Genomic DNA, 23,631 nt, shown 5'->3' with positions numbered 1-23,631 from the left:
CAAGACAGAAGAACAGGAGACCATAAACACAGACATCAAATCCATGAGCTTAAACTGGAAGAGACAGACAGAGACAGACAGATACGTCAGGGACGAGACAGTGAGGGACAGGGACACAGCGTTCACCTCACACATCTCCCAGTTTAGCACCTGAGCGCTGACACAGACTGACATCAGTGAGGAACTGACCAACAGTCAGTCCATGTGACTCATGCAGCAAGAGCAAGTTTGGAGGGCTTGGAACGATAAGGGTGACCGATTTTCATTTTTGGGTGAACTGTTCTTAAAAACCAACTTTGATGTCGTGGTTCTGCATCTAATATAGTGTGTTGGTGAGAGTGTGAACATCAGTTCAAGTGTGAATAACGCACCATTAGATGAGATAAAGCCGAGTTTCTAGATCCTTCTATCAGCTTTTAGAGCCTGTCATGAGCGATTAGGCTTGTGGCTCATGCTTCTCATATTAATGTATATTATAAAGCACAACTCAACAGCACAACGGCTCCCAACTAAAAGTGTCACCCTCAGGATCTGATGTCTAATTCCCACCATATAATCACTTGATACCAGTAAGTTATATGAGATCACAGCACAGACAAGAAAATCCACAAAAATAAATAAAATGGATAGCTCAAGATTTATATTTAGTTAACATTCATTAAGCCAACATGACATCAAAATGAACCCCGTTTACTTTGTTTATACAAGTTTCTGTTGTAATCTCTAATGAATATCCTATTTATGGACAAAAACAAGTAATACATCATATTACAGAACTACAATGGGTTGTGAATGTCAAATACATCCGGATGTTTATTATTTAGGTAAATCAGATGAAAATGGGAAGTGATTCCACAATATTAAAAACATATTCAATGTTTCATATTCAACATATTTAACACTAAATATGATCAAATTTTTTTTGTCAAAAATGATAAAAAAGTAATATTTGAAAAATAAATTTAAAAAAATGAAAGCTTTAGCGCAAGTTCTGCCGGGAAGACTCAATTGTTACGTCATTCATTACCTTCTCATCTATCCAATTGCGTCTAACATTGTGGTATAAAAGATGGGTACTTACACATGTCTGAGTTCGCAGATGCTGACGCTTACATTCATGCTCTCGTTCAGTCGCGTTCATTCATGCTCTCGTTGAGTCGCCAGCCAACATGTTTCAGGACACGCATATTGTTACTATTATTGAGTTCAGACGATGGATATGTCCCGCCATATCTCCTGCTACACGTCGAGGTTCCCGCGTTTAGTATGGTTTAGTGCCGCATCTCCCCGTATAGTGGTCTTCGGAGAGTTTTTGATCAGCCAAGGTCTCTCATGAGAAGTTCTGCTCTCTAGGCCTAAAACACCCTGGGTAGCCAGTTTCCATTTTCCGTCATCAAAAGCCTCAACAGCGTCAGCTCAGCCAGGATAATCCGGCAGGAAGAGATCTATGTCATCCTCAACAACTTGTCCAGCAAAAGAACCTCGCTGTCTGCACGGGTGCATTATCCCGCAGATCACCGATCCACCGACATGAATCATCAACTCTGCAAGCCACGAGAGGCGATCTTCTCTCGCTGGTCCAAGTTCAAGCTCCACTTCCAAGGCTTTCAAGTCGGTTTTTCAGTTTTGGTAGGCGCTTCCACCAGCCACTGTTAATATGTCCCCTCTATCATGATTAAACTTCATCCAGGCAAGTATTTCTCCGTTGCTTCCTACACCAGCGGCAGAATTCAAATTGGAGTCCACGGTGACGTGGCGTACGTGTTCATAATTACTACTGATCTGCAGACTGCAACGGGGCCCGATAGCTCGCCTTAAAGGGAAAATGTTCATAGCAAGTGTAAACCAGTTTCGCGTCACCGATATTCCACAGTAGGCTACAGTGATCTAATAATATCAGCGTTGTCGATACCGTTTGCAAATACTCACTAACAACTGAGTAACTGGTTTAAAAATAAATAAATAAATAAACCTGAGCTAAAGAGAGCAAGTTGTTCATTGGCTGTTATGCATTCTGTAGTGGATATCTCTACAATGGCAGTTAATTACATATTTACATAAGTGTGGTCATTTCACAAACAACTATTTTCAACATAGGCTACTTTAAAATCATATTATTAGTCCCCTAATGGAAATTAGATCTACAATATTGGAAATGTGTACAATTGCTGTAATATTCAACCTTCCTGGTGACTACTTAATCCACTGATATGCGTGATAGAAATATTTTATGTGATGGGTATTTCCACATTAATGTACAGAAAAATGCAAACTAAGGATGCTCCTGTCAAAGGCCACATATCCTTAGCAAAAACTGTTAACTCAGTAGAACTAACAGTCATATTAGTTTTATCAAGTCAAACCAATCAAACAGAACTAATCAGTGAAGGAGCCTCGAGTGGCATTGTCTTTGCTCAACTCAACTGTATGATTTACATGTTCATGTATCTTTCTATTCAAGAGTCTCAACTATTGTTGTGGCCAGCGAAGAATGGGGCTATTTCTGCAAAGAGCTACTTGGGAGCCATGTCAGGCATATGCTGCACATCTGAGAAAAGGATTCTACGCTCAAGACAACAGATCAAGTATCATTTAGGTAATGATAGTAGCTTCTTGACAGGACGCCGTCACCTTACTTCAGGTAAGTACCGTATTAAGAAGTCAGATTTAGCCGGTTTAAGAATTTAATAAATAAAATTAAAAAACACACACTACTAGACAAAGGGTGCACGTCCAATCTCAGATTCAGATATCTAGATCAGTAAAGGCTAGATGAATCTTCTAAGCTTACTCAAGGTTCGTTTCGTCCGCTCTTCACAAAATCATTCTATAGCGGTCGTTAGCATCCTTAGAGATATGACGTGGTCGCAAAATATATTATCGTTGTGCTAACAAAGCATGGTTGTCATCAAGGCAGATCTTATTGTTAGGCGATCATGCCATTCCTGAGACGTTAATTTGGCTATCAATCGTCTTTAATCTCATAATTAAGGTCGTGCTTATTCCTGCCAATGCAAAGCCATAGCTACGCGCTTTCATTCTTGTTACAGGCTTTCAGACGGCTTTTGCCGTTCAGCAACCCGGATCCATCACCCTGCCCTCTTCTAACAGAGTTTGTTAAATTAGTAATGTTTTGCTTTTCTTTTCAGATTCCTGTTTTCACATCCTCATCATCACGGCCGATTGTTCCTTCCTCGTCTACAATTACGAAATCGTAATTTAATATTTCTTCCATTCATAGTTTGCTCGCAGGCATTCAAATTCACGCAAGTATTTTAATACTAATTATCCAACTCTGTTCACCATACCTTCTCTTTGTTTGCTACTTAAGGCATAGCCAAGACCTGTAGTAAACCTCCGATAAACGCCTGCCAATCACTTTGTATCACAAAGATAAAAATGTGTATAATTGTGCCCTTTTCGCAGGATATGTGTTCAAGTTCATTTATTTATATAGCACATTTATACAGCCGCTTAGACAGACCAAAGTGCTTTACAGAACACACAAATAAGAAAAGTAAAACAGCAAAATATGTGGTGGGTCTCCGGTGTGTATATGGGGTTTGGCTCGGAATGCCCACAGATAATTTTGAATAGCATGTTGGAATGGTCATTTCGAAGTGATTAAGCATATCGTTTTGTCTATCCCTTTGGATGTGGCAGGGCTGCTACTCCCGGCACAGGGGTCAGAGTTTCAACAGCTCGTTTTGCAGCTCCGATTACCTCTCACCAACAATTTTAAACTTTTCGCTTTGTTCAACCGGGATCATTCAAGATGGAGAGACTCAAGTGTCAACATATAGACAACATTCCGGATGGTCGTTGATGAATTACGTAGCTCATCGTAGCTATCTCTAGTCACTAATTAGCTTATTCTGTCTCGATTTTCTTTAAATCATGTCCCGTGGGCAGGATTCATGTAATTTAGGTTGTGATGCACTAACCCAGGAGGAATTTCGTTAGCTCCTCTCAGCGCTGTTGTAGTCTTTAAAAAGCAATTCTTAAATGAATTTCTTCCATTGCTTGAACTTTGAGTGTTGTAACCTTGAAGATGTTGGTTATGCTTATACGGCAACATTTCACACTAAGTAAGTTAGAAAAGCAAAATTCATCCAACCCCCTTTTTATTACTTCCTGTCTGCAATGGTCTCTTTTCTATTGGTATTCAGATTGTAGCTGTCTGTTACAGCGTCATGGCTCATGCATCCAGGGGATTCACTCCAGGAGCTAAATACTCCGATTTCCCCATGGTCTTTTCTAATTACGTTCCTTATCTAATTCCTTCTAAGAATGACTATAAAGGCTTTGCATCACATTATCAATTTATAAATTGGGATTAAAATCTGTCCCTTCTCATCTATGATCAAATTTCTATTTATCATAACTAACGGAGCACTACTCTTTAACCTGGTTCAGGATTCGTCAGTTCTGCCCTCAATAGCTGCAGTCTAACTCCCTCCCAATATACTGGTCATCCCTTCAGGATCTGGGAAGCCACTACAGCAGCTGATCGTGGCTTTCCACTTCAGCTATTAAGATCCTGGGCAGATTGTCTTCCTCTGCATTAGAGTTTAATAAGATCCGATCTAAAGATCATTCTCGAAGCTCAGCAAGCATTGCAGTAACGATTCAGGTAAATTCCTATGCAATTACTGGTGGTGGTGTATGCTTTATCTATCTGGTGATTGTCTCAGCTTGAATAATTCGCCTCGCGCCATCGCCGGCTATACGGTCCTTAGGGGGCCTGCTTTGCGCAGCCTAGTGGCTTGTCTATGCACGTTCAGTTTATGCGCGGCTCTAGCAGCCTAGTGGCTCAGCAAACCTTGTCTATGTGGCTCAGCGTGGCCTCGTTTTATGTAGCTCAGCGTGGCCTCGTCTATGGGGCTCAGCGTGGCCTCGTTTTTATGTGGCTCAGTGCGGCCTCGTCTCTGTGGGGGGCCTCGTCTCTGTGGGGCTCAGCGCGGCCTCGTCTCTGTGGGGCTCAGCGCGGCCTCGTCTCTGTGGGGCTCAGCGCGGCCTCGTCTCTGTGGGGCTCAGCGCGGCCTCGTCTCTGTGGGGCTCAGCGCGGCCTCGTCTCTGTGGGGCTCAGCGCGGCCTCGTCTCTGTGGGGCTCAGCGCGGCCTCGTCTCTGTGGGGCTCAGCGCGGCCTCGTCTCTGTGGGGCTCAGCGCGGCCTCGTCTCTGTGGGGCTCAGCGCGGCCTCGTCTCTGTGGGGCTCAGCGCGGCCTCGTCTCTGTGGGGCTCAGCGCGGCCTCGTCTCTGTGGGGCTCAGCGCGGCCTCGTCTCTGTGGGGCTCAGCGCGGCCTCGTCTCTGTGGGGCTCAGCGCGGCCTCGTCTCTGTGGGGCTCAGCGCGGCCTCGTCTCTGTGGGGCTCAGCGTGGCCTCGTCTATGTGGCTCAGCGTGGCCTCGTCTTTATGTGGCTCAGCGCGGCCTTGTCTATGTGGCTCAGCGCGGCCTTGTCTATGTGGCTCAGCGCGGCCTTGTCTATGTGGCTCAGCGTGGCCTCGTTTTTATGTGGCTCAGCGTGGCCTTGTCTATGTGGCTCAGCGTGGCCTCGTCTCTGTGGCTTAGCGTGGCCTCGTTTTTATGTGGCTCATCGTGGCCTTGTCTATGTGGCTCAGTGTGGCCTCGTTTTTATGTGGCTCATCGTGGCCTCGTTTTTATGTGGCTCATCGTGGCCTTGTCTATGTGGCTCAGTGTGGCCTTGCCTATGTGGCTCAGCGTGGCCTCGTCTCTGTGGCTCAGCGTGGCCTCGTTTTTATGTGGCTCATCGTGGCCTTGTCTATGTGGCTCAGCGTGGCCTCGTCTGTGTGGCTCAGCGTGGCCTCGTTTTTATGTGGCTCAGCGTGGCCTCGTTTTATGTGGCTCAGCGTGGCCTTGTCTCTGTGGCTCAGCGTGGCCTCGTCTCTGTGGCCCAGCGTGGCCTCGTTTTTATGTGGCTCATCGTGGCCTTGTCTATGTGGCTCAGCGTGGCCTCGTCTGTGTGGCTCAGCGTGGCCTCGGTTTTATGTGGCTCAGCGTGGCCTTGTCTCTGTGTGGCTCAGCGTGGCCTTGTCCCTGTTGCTCAGCGTGGCCTTGTCTCTGTGGCTCAGCGTGGCCTCGTCTCTGCGTGGCTCAGCGTGGCCTTGTTCTGTGTGGCTTAGCGTGGCCTCGTCTCTGTGTGGCTCAGCGTGGCCTTGTCTCTGTGTGGCTCAGCGTGACCTCGTCTCTGTGTGGCTCAGCGTGGCCTTGTCTTTCTGCGACTCAGCGCGGATCATCTTAGCTTGGCTCAGCGTCTATAAAAATAAATAATCAAAACGAAATATATATGATTCCATGTTATAAGCGTTAGCAAATGCGCTATTTCAGCAGCAGAAGTATCTTGCATTAAAAGTAAAGCATACTCCACTCTTCTCATTATAGAGTTACTGTTCCCACAATGATATCAATGGAACTCTCTATAATAAACTATTGACCTATGGAATTGATAGGTCCATTTCTACCTAGCCGTCGCTAACTCTTTTTTTTTTTTTTTCTCCTATTTAGGAACTACACAACATACAGCTGGTGGGTATACTTTTCTTTTCCGTTCTTTGGGGGTGGGCTCCGTCCAGTGGAATTATCTTCCACCTCTTCTTGGGGGTCGGCTGCGCCCCTGCCTTCATCTTCAGGCAGGAAATGCAGAATCCGTACCCTCGGATCGCGAGTTACGGACGGGGCCTACGCCAAAGAACTCTATTGCATATATTGCTTGCTGGGCTGCTAATAAATGGTTATTGTTCCAATATTATTTTCCCGAGTCTTTCTGGTAGAAATGAAAGCTTTAGCGCAAGTTCTGCCGGGAAGACTCAATTGTTACGTCATTCATTACCTTCTCATCTATCCAATTGCGTCTAACATTGTGGTATAAAAGATGGGTACTTACACATGTCTGAGTTCGCAGATGCTGACGCTTACATTCACCTCCACCCTCCCCACCACCAAGTTGGTTCCATCCATCCTCCCCACCACCACCAGGATGGTCCCTTCCTATACCTCACGGGGGGTCGGCTGCGCCCCTGCCTTCATCTTCAGGCAGGAAATGCAGAATCCGTACCCTCGGATCGCGAGTTACGGACGGGGCCTACGCCAAAGAACTCTATTGCATATATTGCTTGCTGGGCTGCTAATAAATGGTTATTGTTCCAATATTATTTTCCCGAGTCTTTCTGGTAGAACTGTTTTTTTCTGTGTGAATATATGTATGTTAAAATGTAATTTATTCCTGTGATCAAAACTGTATTTTCAGCATCATTACTCCAGTCTTCAGTGTCACATGATCCTTCAGAAATCACTCTAATATGATGATTTGATACTCAAGAAACATTTCTCATTATTATCAATGTTGAAAACAGTTGTGCTGCTTCATATTTTTGTGGAAACCATGATACGTTTTGTTTCAGGTTTCTTTGAGGAATATAATTATCCAATGAATATCATTATTTGAAATAAAAATATTTTTGTAACGATATAAATGTCTTTCTTTACTGTCACTTTAGATTAACTCAATGCGTCCTTCCTGAAGAAGAGTCTTAATTTCTTTAAAAAAGACCTCAAAAGTTTTGAATGGTATAGTGTATATGTTATTTGCTAGAAATGATTATGTAAAGATAAATGCGAAATATGTATAAATACTATAAATACATCTGCATCATTTAAAAGCACCTTCTGTTCATCTCCTGAGCTCCACAACACAAAACCAGACAGTCAAGCGGTGCTTTTTTTATTATGTGTGATGAAACCGAATGAAAGCCTAGAGGCCTGCCACTGCTGCTTTACCCCGTTTCATCTTCGCTCTTATTGTGACGCAAGCCAGACCATAAACGTGCTCTTCCCTGAGGCTACGAGTGGACATTCCTGCCACGACAGAGAGGTGCACAGTTCAGACATATGTTGAAATGCCAGTGCATGCACCCCCTCGAGTAGCCAGTGCCATCTGCTCCGGTTTCTCAGGTGGCATCACTGTTAACCCTCCACACACTCCGACCCTCCCTCCGGCCATCAAACGCTTATTTTTAGGCTGTTTTGATGCACTTTACACCTTGAATCAGGCCGAATCATAAAACAGCAATTTTATATTGCTGATAAATTAAAGTGGGCATGAAACAGAAGTTGCGATAGTTTTTTCTTTTCTATTGCGACGTATATTCGAGTGAAATGGCTTCTCAAACAAGAACAAATGTAGGGCGGGGCTTGATTTTGCCCAGTGGGAATTGATTGGATGGTTGTGGTTTGCTATTGGTGGATCTCATGTGAGTGACAGGTTGCCCCGCCCTCACGCCAGTAAACGCATCATCAGAGACGAGAAGAGATGTTTGAAGGAGGGGAAGCTATTTTGAATACAGATTACAAGGGCACATGTGTTATATAATAATCTAATATTTATAATAAATACTGCAATATACTCAGAATTGTCAATATTGATTTCATGGAGATTTTAATGTGCAGCGTCCAGTCTTAACAATCTAGTGACCTGTCTAATGCCTGAGCAGAGCACAAACATCCTCAAAATATTTATAGCTCATAAATGAAAGCACAATACTGGAAATTATCTGATAAAACGGTTTAGGGAAGTTTATGGCCAACCAAGCAACTTAAAGGGTTTTTATAGACTATGAAATTTGATCATTTTGATATTTCTTGAGCTTTAAAAGAGAGTTTAAACATACTTTGAACATAGCGCACAAGTCATATGTAACACTTTTGTGGTGATTTCATGTCACTTTTGTCATTTTTGAAGCTTGTGATAACCGAATATGTTAATTGTATGGGAAATATTCCCATTTCCTACACATTTCCAATAACAACAGCAACATGATCTGATCATGAGTTTAAATCATGGATAGGTTACAGTCTGCTATCAAATTTTCAGAAAACACGGGTTACCAACAACACCTTTTGAAAATAACTTTTAGAGCAGCACATAATTAATTATTAACGGCTTCTTTTTGACATTCTTTCAGCATTAGAGTTTGGCTCTTTTGATCATACGGTGTAGAGAGAGCATTTATCTCTGGCTTTCTTTCATCAGTCTCTATCACTCATGCTTACAGTCTCTTGTTCTCACATTTCCTTCAAATTAATCATCGTGAACACTCTTTTATTCACTTTTTTCATTATTTGATGCATTATACCTACTCTTCTGCAGGCTAGAATTGGCTAGAGAACGCGCAGAACCCTTTGATAAAATGACTCACTTTATTGATTTATGCCTGAAACAAAATTTACTTTGACTATTTTTATTATTATTAACAATAATTTTGGCTGAAGAATATCTGGTTATGTGAAATCAAGGTAACATCTGTTTGTCTATGTAAAAAGTACTTCCCTGACTGTGAAATTGAATATTTAATATGCCACTACATCAGATGTTTTAGTCAAAAGATGGTGAAGATGAAAATGCTGCTTGGTATTGCTAAATCCAGTTGCACTTCAGACCTGAGCGATGTTGGAATTATTGTATTTTCCCCAAATACCTTTTTTATTTTTCCTCTACCCTGTGATGTAACATGTTATTGTAAGACCAAACCATATTAAATGTTAATCTCACTGCCCTCAATATGAATTGCACAACATGTGTATTTGAATGAGAGGTTGTTGTTTTTTTATCCTTCCTTGGGAAAACAAGGAAGTGTTCACATCAAACCAGGAATCTCTAGAATCAGACGTGATAATTAGAAACTGAAGGTCTGTCTGTCAAACAGTTTCTCATCAGATTTAACTTAGAATTGGAGCCAATTCTACTCCAGAAGAGAGTCACACTTGAAAAGAGATGAGGCGAGTCAGACACACCACAGAGCTTGATGGGATTTGTGGCGGTACATTGAGTGACATTTCAGCTTCAGTGGTTAGAGCTTGAAGTCTCAGCGAGAATGTACAACAGGTGACAGAAAACACTCCATCAAATTCGGCGAGAGACGTGGTGAGAGATGTGACACGGGAAGCCTATATCGTTTTTTTCTTCTGATTTTTAGGCTACACATTTTATATTATCTTAGTGATTGCTTTTTTGTTTGAATCTTGGTTATTTCATTGTTGCATTTAATAATAATAATAGTAATAATAGTATGGACTTGGAAAAATAATAATAACAGTATGGACTTGCTACTGCTAATAGATACACAGAGACGCTGCTGTGAACATGTAAGATATGCTGCTAAATATACATAAATCCCATAGCAGAGGCAGGTGGAGCTGGGGAGGTGGAGGGGTTCAGATGAACTCTGATAGTTTACAGCAAACAATGAAACAGACTATGTAAATGTTGAGCAAGCAATCTCATTGGCTGCAGGATCAGCAGAAGCCAATCAGCTTGTGCCATGCGGTAATGATGTGATTGCTTGCAGATTGGATGTAAAAGACTGATCAGCCTGCGATAATAATAATAATAGTAAATGCAACAAGAAAATAACCACTGATAAAGAGATGTAAATAATATTGTTTGGGTGAGACTGACCATTCCAACAGATCTAAAATGAAGCACTGATGTCTGTTTGTGTCGTCTGTGATGAAGAGAACGTGTCTTTAAAGATGCGTCTAATGATGGATGAGTTTAATGAAAGAGCTGGAGACTGATCTGGACGTCTCTTCTCCCTCTGGCGCTGCCGGAAAGCTCTCTGAAATGACTGAATATGACTTTAGAGAGCTCAGGCCAACATGCTGACATGTACACCATTAAAACAGGTGATGTCTGTGTTTGATGGTGATGGCTGATGTCATGTCGCCCATGGGCAGTGGTGTGTGTTTTTTGATGAACACTTCATTTCATCGGTTGTGGGCCATATGAGTCAAGGTGCTGTAAGTGATTTCTGCCGCACCAAATGAAGCTGCAAACTCTCAAACACTCCCTCGACTGCTGTTGTTCAACTTGGCAAGAATTAAAGACAGTATAGAACAAATGCTATTATACCATAATGTTAAAGAAGTTTCTTCTGTTCACCAAGGCTGCATTTACTAAATACAAAAAAAAAAAAAAAACAGTAACATTGTGAAATATCATTACAATTTAAAATAACTGTTTTCTATGTGAATATATAGTAAAGTGTAATGTATTCCTGTGATCGAAACTGAATTTTCAGCATCATTACTCCAGTCTTCAGTGTCACATGATCCTTCAGAAATCATTATAATATGACAATTTGATACTCAAGAAGCATTTCTCATTATTATCAGTTTAAAACAGTTATTTTTATTTCAGGATTCTTTGATGAATGTTCAAAAGAACAGCATTTATCTGAAATAGAAAGCTTTTGTAACATTAAACACTACCGTTCAAAAGTTTGGGCTCAGTAAGAATTCTTTTTTTTTTTTTCTGGGGGAAATAAATAAAATAAATCAATAGTTTTATTCATCAAGGATGAATTACATTGATCAAAAGTTACAGTAAAGACATTTATAATGTTACAAAAGATTCCATTTCAAATAAAAGCTGTTCTTTTGAACATTTTATTCATCAAAGAATCCGAACAATTTTTTTACACAACTGTTTTCAACATTGATAATAATATTGAATGCTTTTTGATCAAATCCGCATATCAGAATGATTTCTGAAGGGTCATGTGACACTGGAGACTGGAGTAATGATCAGGGTTCCAAATTAACACCCGCCAACCCGCCAAATGCGGGTTAAAATTCATTTTGGCGGGTGTTAATAAAAACTTACTAGCCAGTTTGGCCGGTGATGCATAAGGTTCTGCTCTCGGTCATTTATCCCCCTGGCAGTACTTCCTACATTTCCCATAAACACTGTGCCGTAATGCTACGTGATGACGTTTCATACGCCCATTGGCTGCGCGCAGTTTGCAGTGAGACCAGCGCGAGAAATGATCATGGAAACAAACGGAGCGTACGCGTCCGTCCACCAGAAAACACAAGGAAGATGAAGAACGAGCCAGAGCAGGGAGCAGACTGAAAGAGGAGGGAGCTAGTAAAGTAGCTAAAGTAAAAAGTTAAGATTAAACTAAATGCGGCGGTGGTTGGGACAGACTTCTGGGTTTAAATTTAAATGTCGTTTAACGAGAGATAGCCTACGTTATTGTTTTTAAGTTTAAGGTTTTTGTCATTATTTCTTACAAGCTTATACATTATAGGCAATAGCCTATACACAACAAGCTTACTATATCTCTTAAGGTTTTCTTTTAGTTGAAAACATTAAACAATATGTGTAAACAAAATATATAAACAACAAAAGCATTTAAGCTCAGGCAGCGCAAACGGGGAAAAAACGCCAAAAAAAAAAGAAGCAGACTGCGCAGTTATCGTACAGAACGTAGCCTACATACTCGAGTCAGCATATGATTATCGTGTTTATATTGTTTCACGTTCATGTTGAGAAAAACAATAATATCCACATGCTCGAGTGAGAAAACGCGCTGCGCTGACACAGGCGTTGCAGAGACGCGCGCGCGTGTGTGTGTGCAAAGTGAAGTAACAGCACTTTGCGTTTTCTGTTCTTAAACCTGTCTCCCTCAACGAAACTTAAAGGAAGCATATGTCAAAATCATTTTGCTACCAGAAGATATCGGGGTACAGCTGCTGACCTGCAGTCGTTAATGCAGTGATGGACAGCTGCTTCCTCAGTCGACTGCTGTTTCTTTGGATTTCATGTGATTTCTCATTGTGGTGGTGATATTATGATAATAATAATAATTAATAATTGATTAAACGTAATTCCATTTTGTAATAGGCTATCATTTTCATCTAAGTAATTCCAAACTTCGCGAGGCAGACAACGATATTATGTGATCAAAAACACAATCCACTTGTTAAATGCTCCACCCAGTGCATTTAATTATAACTGCGAAAACAAATTGAAGAAAAAAAGTATTAGTATTAGTATTTTATTTTTTTAATAATAATTACAGAGCGAAAATTCGAATATTCGTGCACATCCCTAATAGAGATAGATCCCAAACTTGAAATGAAATGTTTGCACTTTCTGTCTTGTATTGTACTTTATATGTGTTTTTCATGCCAACAATGTTAATAAAATTATCAAATGCATTCAGTGGCACTCATAATTTCTCTTATTTTCACCGGAAAAAAATTGGCTAGTGGAAATTCTAAATGGCTGGTAACTTTAGAAAGTTACCAGCCACATTGGCTGGTGATCAAAAAAGTTACTTTAGAACCCTGGTAATGATGCTGAAAATTCAGCTTTGATCACTGGAATAAATTACATTTTACAATATATATAAAACAGTTATTTTAAATTGTCATGATATTTAACAATATTACAGTTTTTTTTGTATTTTTGACCAAATAAATGCAGCCTTGGTGAGCAGAAGAGACTTCTTTTAAAAACATTAAAAATCGTACCCATACAAAACGTTTGTTTTGTCAAAGTAGCCGGAGCAACTTTTCTCTATTTACGGATATGACGAGACAAGCACGGGCGAATGACGCATACACAATTTCCTGTGAAATCCAACCCATCAGGTCTAAAATATAAATACTTATAATATAAACATAGTGAATCAGGATGAGTGAATTTGGGAAGAAAGTACTTTCTACATCAATGAATCCTAAAAAAATGTATCACTGTTTCCACAAAAATATATGAAGCAGCACAACTGTTTTCAACACGGATAATAATCAGAATCGCTCAGTTTCTCGAGGATCAAATCATCATATCAGAATGATTTCTGAAGGATCATGTGACACTGAAGACTGGAGTAATGATGCTGAAAATCCCGTTTTGTAATAATATTTCACAATATCACTTGTTTTCGAATTTTGTAGTGTATTTTATGCATGATATTACCCCATAAAGAATCTGGGTGACCGTGTCACTCTGTTTTGGACAGAAAGTGATTGTGTCCCGATGGACAAAAGCACCAGATGTCGCACATTTCATTCCCTTTCTCATTCTCAATCAATCATTGCCTCTGTCGGCCATCATAACAGCTCTAAATGAGTCTCTTGCGCGTGTTTCTATCCCACAATGCCTGGCTTGAATTCTTGTACTTTCCCTTATTTATGAATCTAACAGAAGTTCTCTTCCATATCAAACACCTTCTCATGCGTCTCTCGACCTCGTCTTCACTTGGCTGGTACTTTGTGTGTGTGTGTGTGTGTTTTGGCTCTGACAGCTCATGCCAGTACACTCGTACATGAAGCTCGTACTCCAGGCTTCAGATCGACTGCTGGCTCATACACTCGCCCAGAAACACATGCCCACATGTACCACACGTGGCTCTGACAGACTCGGAAAAAGGAGGGAGGCAGATCCGTGTGGTCCCACAATCTGTTGCTTCCGCTTCACAACGACACCAGTAAAACCAGCACCTACAAACCATCACATCCAGTTATAGCTCAGAAGGTTGCTCTGGTTTATCAGATCATTCTGTTGCACCATTGATTGGACGGACATTGTTTTGGTCCTGAGACTTCCACAGAAAATATATGTGCATGTTTTAATATTTAGACCACTTCTATTATTGATTGCTCTTAGGACGTGAAGAGAGTTTCAACCAGAATAACAAAACGTGTTCATGAAAAAAAAAAAAAAAGTCCTACATCTTTATGATTTTTTCCCCATATTATGGTGATAAGAATTACATTATTTTTTCCATTATGATAACGAGAGTTTGGGGTTAGGAAAATAATGTCACATACAAAATGATTAGTCCGAAAATAACCTTCATTACATAATAAAGCCTGTTTTGTACATTTTTGAATTTTGGATTCTCTCACACACACACAAAATCACATTACATGTAGCCCACATATATATCCAGATAATGAACGATGATTCATCCTTTATCACTCAAGCTAAAGTTGAGTCTCACTTCTACCCACAAGCACACAGAGAAATGAAGGGAAGACAGAGGCTACTCACGATCATAGTAGGAATCGCAGCAACCAGAGAGTAGACGAGCACCGGCGGCACGTTACTGCTCTCATCCGGTCCAGGGTACGGTTTGGAGAACGTCTTGTCGAAGCAGAAGAATCCCTGGATGTGTACGGGAAAGGTGTCCGTGTACTCGAAGTAGTACGCCAGGAGAACGGTTCCTGCCATGATCACCAGCTGAAAATAGAACATGATCCACGCTTTACAACCAGAGATGAAGACGCTCCGCCACAGCCTGTGTGTTAGCGCACAATCACAGAGACACACACACTCACTCCGGTGTCGTGATACTGAGAACGTTACATGCTGTTCTACCAGGAACGCTTCACAGAGCGAGCGAGAAGAGAGTGGAAAGCGAGGAAAGATGTGGAGAGAAACAGCGGGGAGGGACAGCGTGAATTTGAGCCTGAGCACACACAAATTGGCTCACTGTGTGTGTGTGTGTGTGTGTGTGTGTGTGTGTGTGTCCGTGTGTTGGATGTGGATGACATTTTGGATGTGTGTGAAACACAACGAGGGTGTGAACACGCTCATTAGCGACTTTCAAAATGAGTTCGCTTTCATTCAAGCCTTTTCACACTACTGTATGCTTCTCATCAAACCTTTATCACACAAAGACAACAGGATTTGACACGAGCAAACCACAAATATAACTAGTGATATAGCTTATGATTTTTCTGTACTGATATCACAAAAGGCATCTGGTAGGGCTGAACCATTTGGGGAAAACAATTAATTGCGATTGCGATTTAAATGCATTATTTAGGCTAAAAAAATAAAAAAATAAAAAATCAGGTTTGCTTGTTTTAGGCCTGCATGATTTGGCCAACATTTTGTGATTATAATATTTCAATAGCCTATGTCTATACAATAATAATAACAACAACAATAATAATAATACTAATGATAAATTAAAGATCTAAAAATTACTCAATATATAAAAAAAATAAAATATTGTAAAGGCTATATTGTATATTATTTTATTAAATAATATGAAAAGAATATTAAAATAGGCTACTACAAACTACTATTACATAATTTTTTATTAAAAATACTCAAATAGACTATTAAAATAAATATAAAAATATTGTGTTTAAATGAAATGCATAATAAAATGAAAATACTATTGTAATATTTCACATTATTTTGATTAAATATTTTGAATATTTTGAATAAATGTATAAATGTATAATTGTATTATTATAGTTAATATATGTGTGTGTGTGTGTGTGTGTGTGTGTGTGTTAACTATTAATAATGTTTTGAAATATATTATAAAATAAATAAAAAAGGCTTAAAAATAAGAATTGGTTGGTAAATGGTTGACATGACTGTAATGTCACTATGTAAGAAAATACAAAAATCTTACAAGCATTGTCTTTAAATTTCGAAAACATCTGGCCATTTTTTTGTAATAAGAATTTGGCAGTAAATTGATGTCACATGACAATAATATTACAGTTAAAAAAAAAAAAAATCTTTTGATTTTAGTGTTAAATGTGACCTGGCATAACTGTGACATTAGTGTTCAAATACATTTTTAGGCCACTATATTTGAATACGATACGCATTTCTTATTCTCATAAATGCAAAAAATTGCTTCCTGAGCATTTTAAAAGCGTGCATTATTCACCTAGATCTCTCAACCCACACACACACACACCTTGACCCACGTGTCAGTCAAGAGTTCTCAATGTTTCTCGCATTTAAAAAGAGAGAGAGAAATACAAATACTGTTGGGTATAATTTCCGTGGTGAAGAATTAAACATACAGGGTTAAAATATTCAGCAGTTTTGAATCCTATGTAACAGCATCAATATAATAGTAGATTATAACAACCAACCAGAAATTTCCGCAATGCTTTTTAAAACACACTGTTCTAAAACAGCTTTACAGGAAACAAAGATGAAGAAAATGAAAGAAAAAGAGTTTAGGTTTGGTGCTGTGCAATGCTGAAGTTGTCCACTAGAGGACAGACTGAAGCTTTGAAGATGACCAGTGGCGCTTCATAAGGCAAGAATCACTACCATTGCTCATATTAAGAGAGAGTAAGAAATTTGAACAAATCCATAACCATAAGTATTAAACTTTGGTGAATAGCTGTTACAAAAATGAATAATATTACAAATTGCGTGGTTTGTTTGGGAGAGATGTGCTATTAGTTTTTCCAAATGATCAGACTTATGATTTTGGAAAATAAAATAGGAAAACAACCTCAAGGCATATTTACAGACTTCATTAGGCTGGAGTCTTTTGACTTGAACCTGCAGAAAAACACCTAGAGCAGTTTGAGGTCAGTAAGATTTTGCTTTGTAAAGAAATTAATCATTTTATTCTGCAAGAATGCATTCAATTGTTTAAAAAACGTTCTATTTATCAAAGAAACCTGATTTTATTTTTTTACGGTTTCCACAAAAATATGAAGCAGCACAACTTTTTTTAACATTGATAATCAGAAATGTTTCTTGAGCACCAGATCATCATATCAGAGTGATTTCTGAAGGATCATGTGACACTGAAGACTGGAGTAATGATGCTGAAAATTCAGCTTTACCATCACAGGAATATATTACATTTTACAATATATTCACATAGAAAACAGTTATTCTTCTTTAAAAAATCTTACCGAGCTCAAACTGATGGATGGATATTAGTATGTTAGTGAACAATATTTGCTCTTTCGCCATATTAATTTCATGTGTATGTCAATACATGCAGTATCTGATCATTCATTCATTCACTAGTTGGAAATATTCCACCCACATTTTAAAAATAGTATCTCATTGGAACATGCTGCTTGTATTTGGCATGGGTTAGTGAAACGCTCCTGAAACCCACTGTGCCAGAATCCCTCTGTGGATCCGTGTTCACTCAAAGAGTCTAATGAACGAGCCGGGGGAGCAGGAATATTCCATATGCCAACATGTTTTCCCACAGAAATCCGCTGTGCTATCATCAGTCAGTTCTGAATAGGTTAGCCTGAGATAAAAGGTCAGATTCTGAACAGGACTGGAGACATGACTGTACCAAACCGAAATAAAGAGCCGTGGAAGACATGAGCAAAAGAAGGCGGGTTCGTGTGGATGCATATGAATATTTGCTCTGTAATAAATGTACTTCTATACACCCATATTGTGGCGCGTACAGCAAACAAGTTGAGACAGATCAATAGAGGCCCTCGCCGTATTAGCTCCGCTTCACAGTAAACAAAGCTGACAGCAGACGCCACGCTTTGGAGGAGTTTGGAGGACAGCGGAGGAAGGGACTTCCAAAGGACAAGATTCATTGCCGTCAAAAATGAATTATGACAGATGTGCTGTGATCTCGGGGAGAACGTGGTGAAGCGAGGTCTGTTTGAGAAGGTACGGCTCCTCGGAGGATTCTGACCTTCTTCTGATCCAGGATTCGAGAGCCGTGTGTGGCTGGCCTGTAAAACACTACATCTGGAGGACATAAAGCCTGAACGCTGAGAAGTTATTTTCCATTGCTGATGTTTAGGACTAACTATATTGGTTGTCAAAGGAAAAACTGAGGATTTTTTGTTTTGTTTTATTATTTTATTAATCATTTCAATATTTATAATTTCATCCTTGTGAAATACAAAAAAATAAAAGGACTGATAGACAGACGGACAGACAGATGGATAGACAAATAGAACGACAGACAAACAGACAGACAGAAGGACGGATGGACAGACATACTGAAAGACAGACAGATGGATAGACAGATAGACAGACAAACAGACAGATGGATAGACAAATTGAATGACAGACAAACAGACAGACAAGATAGACAGAGACAGACAGATGGATAGACAGAGACAGACAGAGAGACAGACAGACAGTCAGACAGACAGACAGGTGGATAGACAAATAGAAGGACAGACGGATAGACAGATAAACAGACAGACAGACACCTGCACAGACAGACAGACAGATAGATAGATAGATAGATAGACAGACAAACAAACAAACAAACAAACAGAAAAAGACATAGATAGACAGACAAACAGACAAAAGAAAGAAACAAATAGATAGACAGACAAACAGACAGATGGATAGACAGATAAAAGGATGGATAGACAGACAAGACAGATAGACAGACAGACAGACAGACAGACAAATTGAATGACAGACAAACAGACAGATAGAAGGATGGAAAGACAGACAGACAGACAGATGGATAGACAGAGACAGACAGACAGACAGACAAACAGACAGACAGACAGACAGACAGACAGATGGAGTTAGACAGAGACAGACAGACAGACAGACAGACAGATTGACAGACAGATTGATAGACGGAAACAGACAGACAGACAGACAGACGGATGGATAGACGGAAACAGACAGACAGACAGACAGGTGGATAGACAAATAGAAGGGCAGACGGATAGACAGATAAACAGACAGACAGACAGACAGACACCTACACAGACAGACAGACAGATGGATAGACAGACAGACAGACAGATTGACAGACAGATTGATAGACAGAGAGACAGACAGACAGACAGATGGATAGACAGAGACAGACAGACAGTCAGACAGGTGGATAGACAAATAGAAGGACAGACAGACAGACAGACAGATAAACAGACAGACAGACACCTACACAGACAGACAGACAAATGGATAGACAGATAGATAGACTACAGACAGATGGATAGATAGAATGACAGACAGACAGAAAGAGAAAAAATATAAAAAATATTATTACGATGTCTAGAAATCAATTTCAATAGTAATTTTGGGTTTAATTTGTCTTTTAATTAAATCTACTAATATAATATATTGTTAGTACCGAGATTTTTCACGTGAATAAATACATAGATCTGCATGATTTATTATTGTGTTCCTTAATGGTCTGGCGGTCAGATCTTTTGCCAAGCGTGTCAGAGGTTACAGGTTCGAATCCGCATTCGTATAGAGTTTTTCCTCATCAAAACCGAATATGTTCATCAGTGCTTAACTGGAGGTGTTTTATTTATTTGTGATAGGTACATCCGTGCCTCGAAATGTTTCAAAAAGTGGTGGGACAATATCCACCCTTAGAAGAAGTGGTGGGGACATGTCCCACCCGCAAATTACGTCTATGGATATGACTCATATTCTTTGTGTCATTTAAATGTCTCAGCTCTAATTGCGCTTGAAATCACTCTTCTTTCTTTCTTTCAGGGTATTTTTAGAGTTCTTCCTCTTCAACGGCGTTCTCAAGCCGACAGACACTGAATACTGTCTAGCAGTTTGAGTGACAGCTCTCTTATTCATATCTCATTAAGGGCTTTTATTCTGTCCGATGAACTAAACAGCAAAGGACAGCATGCACCATATACACGGACTGTGTGAGGATAGATGGATGGATAGATGGATGAATGCAACAACAAGATCTATAAAATGTAGTTTTTGTGGCAGCCATCAATGAATCCATGCATTAAATCCTGCATTAAAAGCGTCTGCTCAGGTTGTGTGCTCAGTTAATATTGTGGCAAGCACCGCTTAAACTATTTACAGCACAAAATGAATAATGTTTCAAGATGTTTGTTGTTGCATCACAATTAACAGCTTGTTAAGAGACTACAGAAGCAACATCAGTCTGTTATTAGTCTGTGTTTGTGCGAGTGTGCAGTGAAGTCTCAGCTGTAAACACACATTATCCATCCTCCCTTCATGTCCTCCCTTTCTACAAGTCTCCGTAACTATTCTTTAATTCGTCAAGAGCAACACTGTTCCTCTGCCTTCCCGCTGTTAGTCTTTTATCGTCCTACTGAGTCAAACCGCTCAGCTCTCACAACACTCATCAGTGACCCGCCAGTTCAAGTGTCGAACTCGTTTAAAAAAATACATTTTTATTCCTTTCATTTTCCTGTGCCTTTGTAGATCTCTACGCTGCCATCAAAGGAGCCAGAGAGACTGTAGTCGAGCAGATCTGCTATCGCTTAGGGCCATTCGCTTCCAAAGACCCACCCATGAGGAGAAAGATGGAGATGGGGTTTTCTTCTGCATGTACACTCTTAAAAATCAAGTTTCTGAAAAAAAAATTGTCTTTTTGCAGCGATGCCATTAAAGAACCATTTTGGGTAAGATTTCAGTAAACAGCTTTTAAAATAATTTTTTTTTTCTTAGTGTGAGAACCCTTTTCAAATGTATATCGAAGGTATATTGCCTATAAAGAACCTTGATTTTTATTCATACGTGACGTCACACACTTATAGGTTTGTGCTAAGTACTAATGTAGTAAGACAGTGATATTAATAACTGTCACCTGCCCGTATACGGGCAACCTAAATTTACTTCACTATATTACTATTACATCCTAATCTAGTCATGACAAACTATATATCGTTGGAAAGGTCTAAGCCTCCTTAATAGATATTTTAGCGCTGTTTTTTTCTTACAAATTATGTATGAACAGTAATATATGAATTTATGACAAGAGTGCGCCTCAAAAAATCGACGTCATTACAGGAGTTTTGTAACTGTCACAAAAAGTTGACGCACACACTTTTAATAATTGAAACTTTGATTTTTAATGCTAAAAGTTCATAATAAAACATAATCTTGTATTTGTCAATAAAAAAGATAAAATTATATTTTAAAAAGTAAAGTAAAAAGTCCTCTAAAAAGTATAATATATATTATATATATATATATATATTTTATTATTATTATATCACATATTTTAGTAGTTATCATAAATTAGGTATCATTTGAAAGCTTAAGAACTCAGAATTCATCCTGTGAAAACCGTTTTGAAATTGGACGTTGTGTTACCATAGAAACGGTATTTTTTAATTAGGCCCCTCCCCTTTTGGGCATCATCTGTCATAATTTATTATCAAAAATGTTCTAATCTTGAAAAAACACATATTGTCAGAAAGATCTGAGTCTCAAGGTTACATATTTAGTGACAGAAGTGATATGTGGATAGAAATGTATTAATTTGTTATGGCAGAATGCATACAATTAAATTCAATGGAATGCGATGGCACCCGGTGGGTATTTTTGGTATTACGCCTAAACAAAATCTCATGGGAACTTCAATGTTTGTGACATCAACTTCAAATTTGGAACACAACTTGGTTAGATATATGGTTTTGACTTTCTGTCATTTTTAGGCTGAAACCTATATTAATTTATATATATTTTTAATAAAAGAAAAATATATATTTTATTATATTTTCATAACAATAAACTTAAACTTCAATAACTTTTAAATAATTTAATTCTATTAATTTATTCCACTTCAGCAATAATCTGCCAAGAGTCTTCTTTTAAAAGAGACCAACCATAAGTCTTTAGTACAAAGGCTTCATGAATTACAACCGTTTAAGTTTGGGTAGTGCATTTTCACGTCAACGCTCAAAAAGGGGGGTGACAGCTAAAGGGTTAAAAGACCAAATTCAAAATACACCTTATTAATGATGCATCGTTAGGCTTTTTTCCATAGAAAACCACAGCATTTAATGTCTTTAAGACACCTTTTTAAACCATTTCCATCAAATTTCCTCATACCAAGCTGATATATCAGGGTTTACTTGACTGTCTTTGTGGACATTTAGTCAAATCAGACCCAGAGAGACATGCAAACAAACCTTCAGATCCATAGATAAACTACAAATTCCACCTAGAGTTCACTGAAGCGCAGCAGTGTTCGCCCTCTGCTGGATCTTATAGGAGATGCGAAACAAATTTCTCATTCAGCATCACAAACCTACAGAGGCAAAGGTAACAATTTCATAAAACTGTGAATTCTGTCATCATATATTAAAAAGTATCCCTGCTCAGCTTCATAGTGTGAAAAAGAGCAGCGTGAACATTCTTCGAAATTTCCCCTTTTGTGTTTCGTAAATTGACATTTTTCATTGAACATTTGTAATTGAATAACAGATTCTCTTTCTCACACACACTTACACACACACACACACACACATTCAGAGAACCCTTCCATTGAGTTGTGTAACTGGCTGTTATAGTTCTTTCACATTCGCAGCTTCCATGCTTTATGCTTCGCCTTGCTAAAGTGAGTCATAGCAGTAGTTGAATGTGCTACATGAAAAAAAATCAATGTGGCTTATCAAATAATCATCCATGCATTCTGCAAGAGCACACTGGATCTGCCTGTGAATGCATGAGCGGGTGAATCACTGGAGGAAAGCAGAAGGCAGCAGCATAGAGAAGATTTACACGTGTGGGGGAGAGAATCTAAAAATGATAACAGAGAGACGGGATCCAGATCCAGCTGATTGGTCTCCATAGTAACAACAGCGGAGGCAAGTGTCGTGATGTGTTTGTGATGCACACGCAACGTTAGTGCGCGAGCTCACACACAATAACACACACAAAAACAATTCAGTCCATTATCCTCCCATCCTTCAGGAAAACAAAGAATGGAAGAAACTTGACATTTAGAACTGACTTGAAAACTATTCTTCATGAAATGTTCTGAATCATAGAAATCATTTAATAAAACGTTATTATAAATGTATAAAATTCTCATATATATATAGTGGGGTAAGATGAGCCATTTTTTATTATTATGTGGTCCTCAAGATAAGGGGAAATGAGGTAGAAGTGTACTAAAAGTGTATAAAGTAATTTAGAATCTTTCCTATCATTTTAAATTGTCAGACTGCATCTATGACAAAGGTTTCTAAAAATATGGCCTTTTATAAAAAAGTGCTCATGTGGCTCAATTTGCCCCAGGTTAGGGGTAAGTTGATCCGAGTCAGGGGGGTAAGTTGCACCATCTGGGTGTAAAC

General features: G+C 39.3%; 1 protein-coding gene across 5 annotated transcripts in view; it reads right to left on the bottom strand.

The window, feature by feature from the left end:
• Window positions 1-23,631, bottom strand: part of plppr2a (phospholipid phosphatase related 2a) — a 45,203-nt gene that overhangs the window by 14,695 nt on the left and 6,877 nt on the right. For 3 of the 5 annotated variants that reach the window (XM_056233565.1, XM_056233556.1, XM_056233549.1), the window contains exon 3: window positions 14,858-15,046. The exons of 1 other annotated variant lie outside the window; for it this stretch is intronic. In XM_056233565.1, the coding sequence (XP_056089540.1) occupies window positions 14,858-15,046 (189 nt within the window). Of the gene's footprint in view, window positions 1-14,857; window positions 15,105-23,631 lie in introns of those variants that run through there. One more of the 5 variants, XM_056233575.1, reaches the window with a different exon arrangement.

Source organism: Rhinichthys klamathensis, unplaced genomic scaffold (genome assembly GCF_029890125.1).
Source record: "Rhinichthys klamathensis goyatoka isolate OS25496 unplaced genomic scaffold, OSU_Roscu_1.1 h1tg000015l_1, whole genome shotgun sequence".
In the NCBI taxonomy this organism is placed as follows: domain Eukaryota; kingdom Metazoa; phylum Chordata; class Actinopteri; order Cypriniformes; family Leuciscidae; genus Rhinichthys; species Rhinichthys klamathensis.
This window is presented reverse-complemented; position numbering and strand designations above follow the sequence as displayed.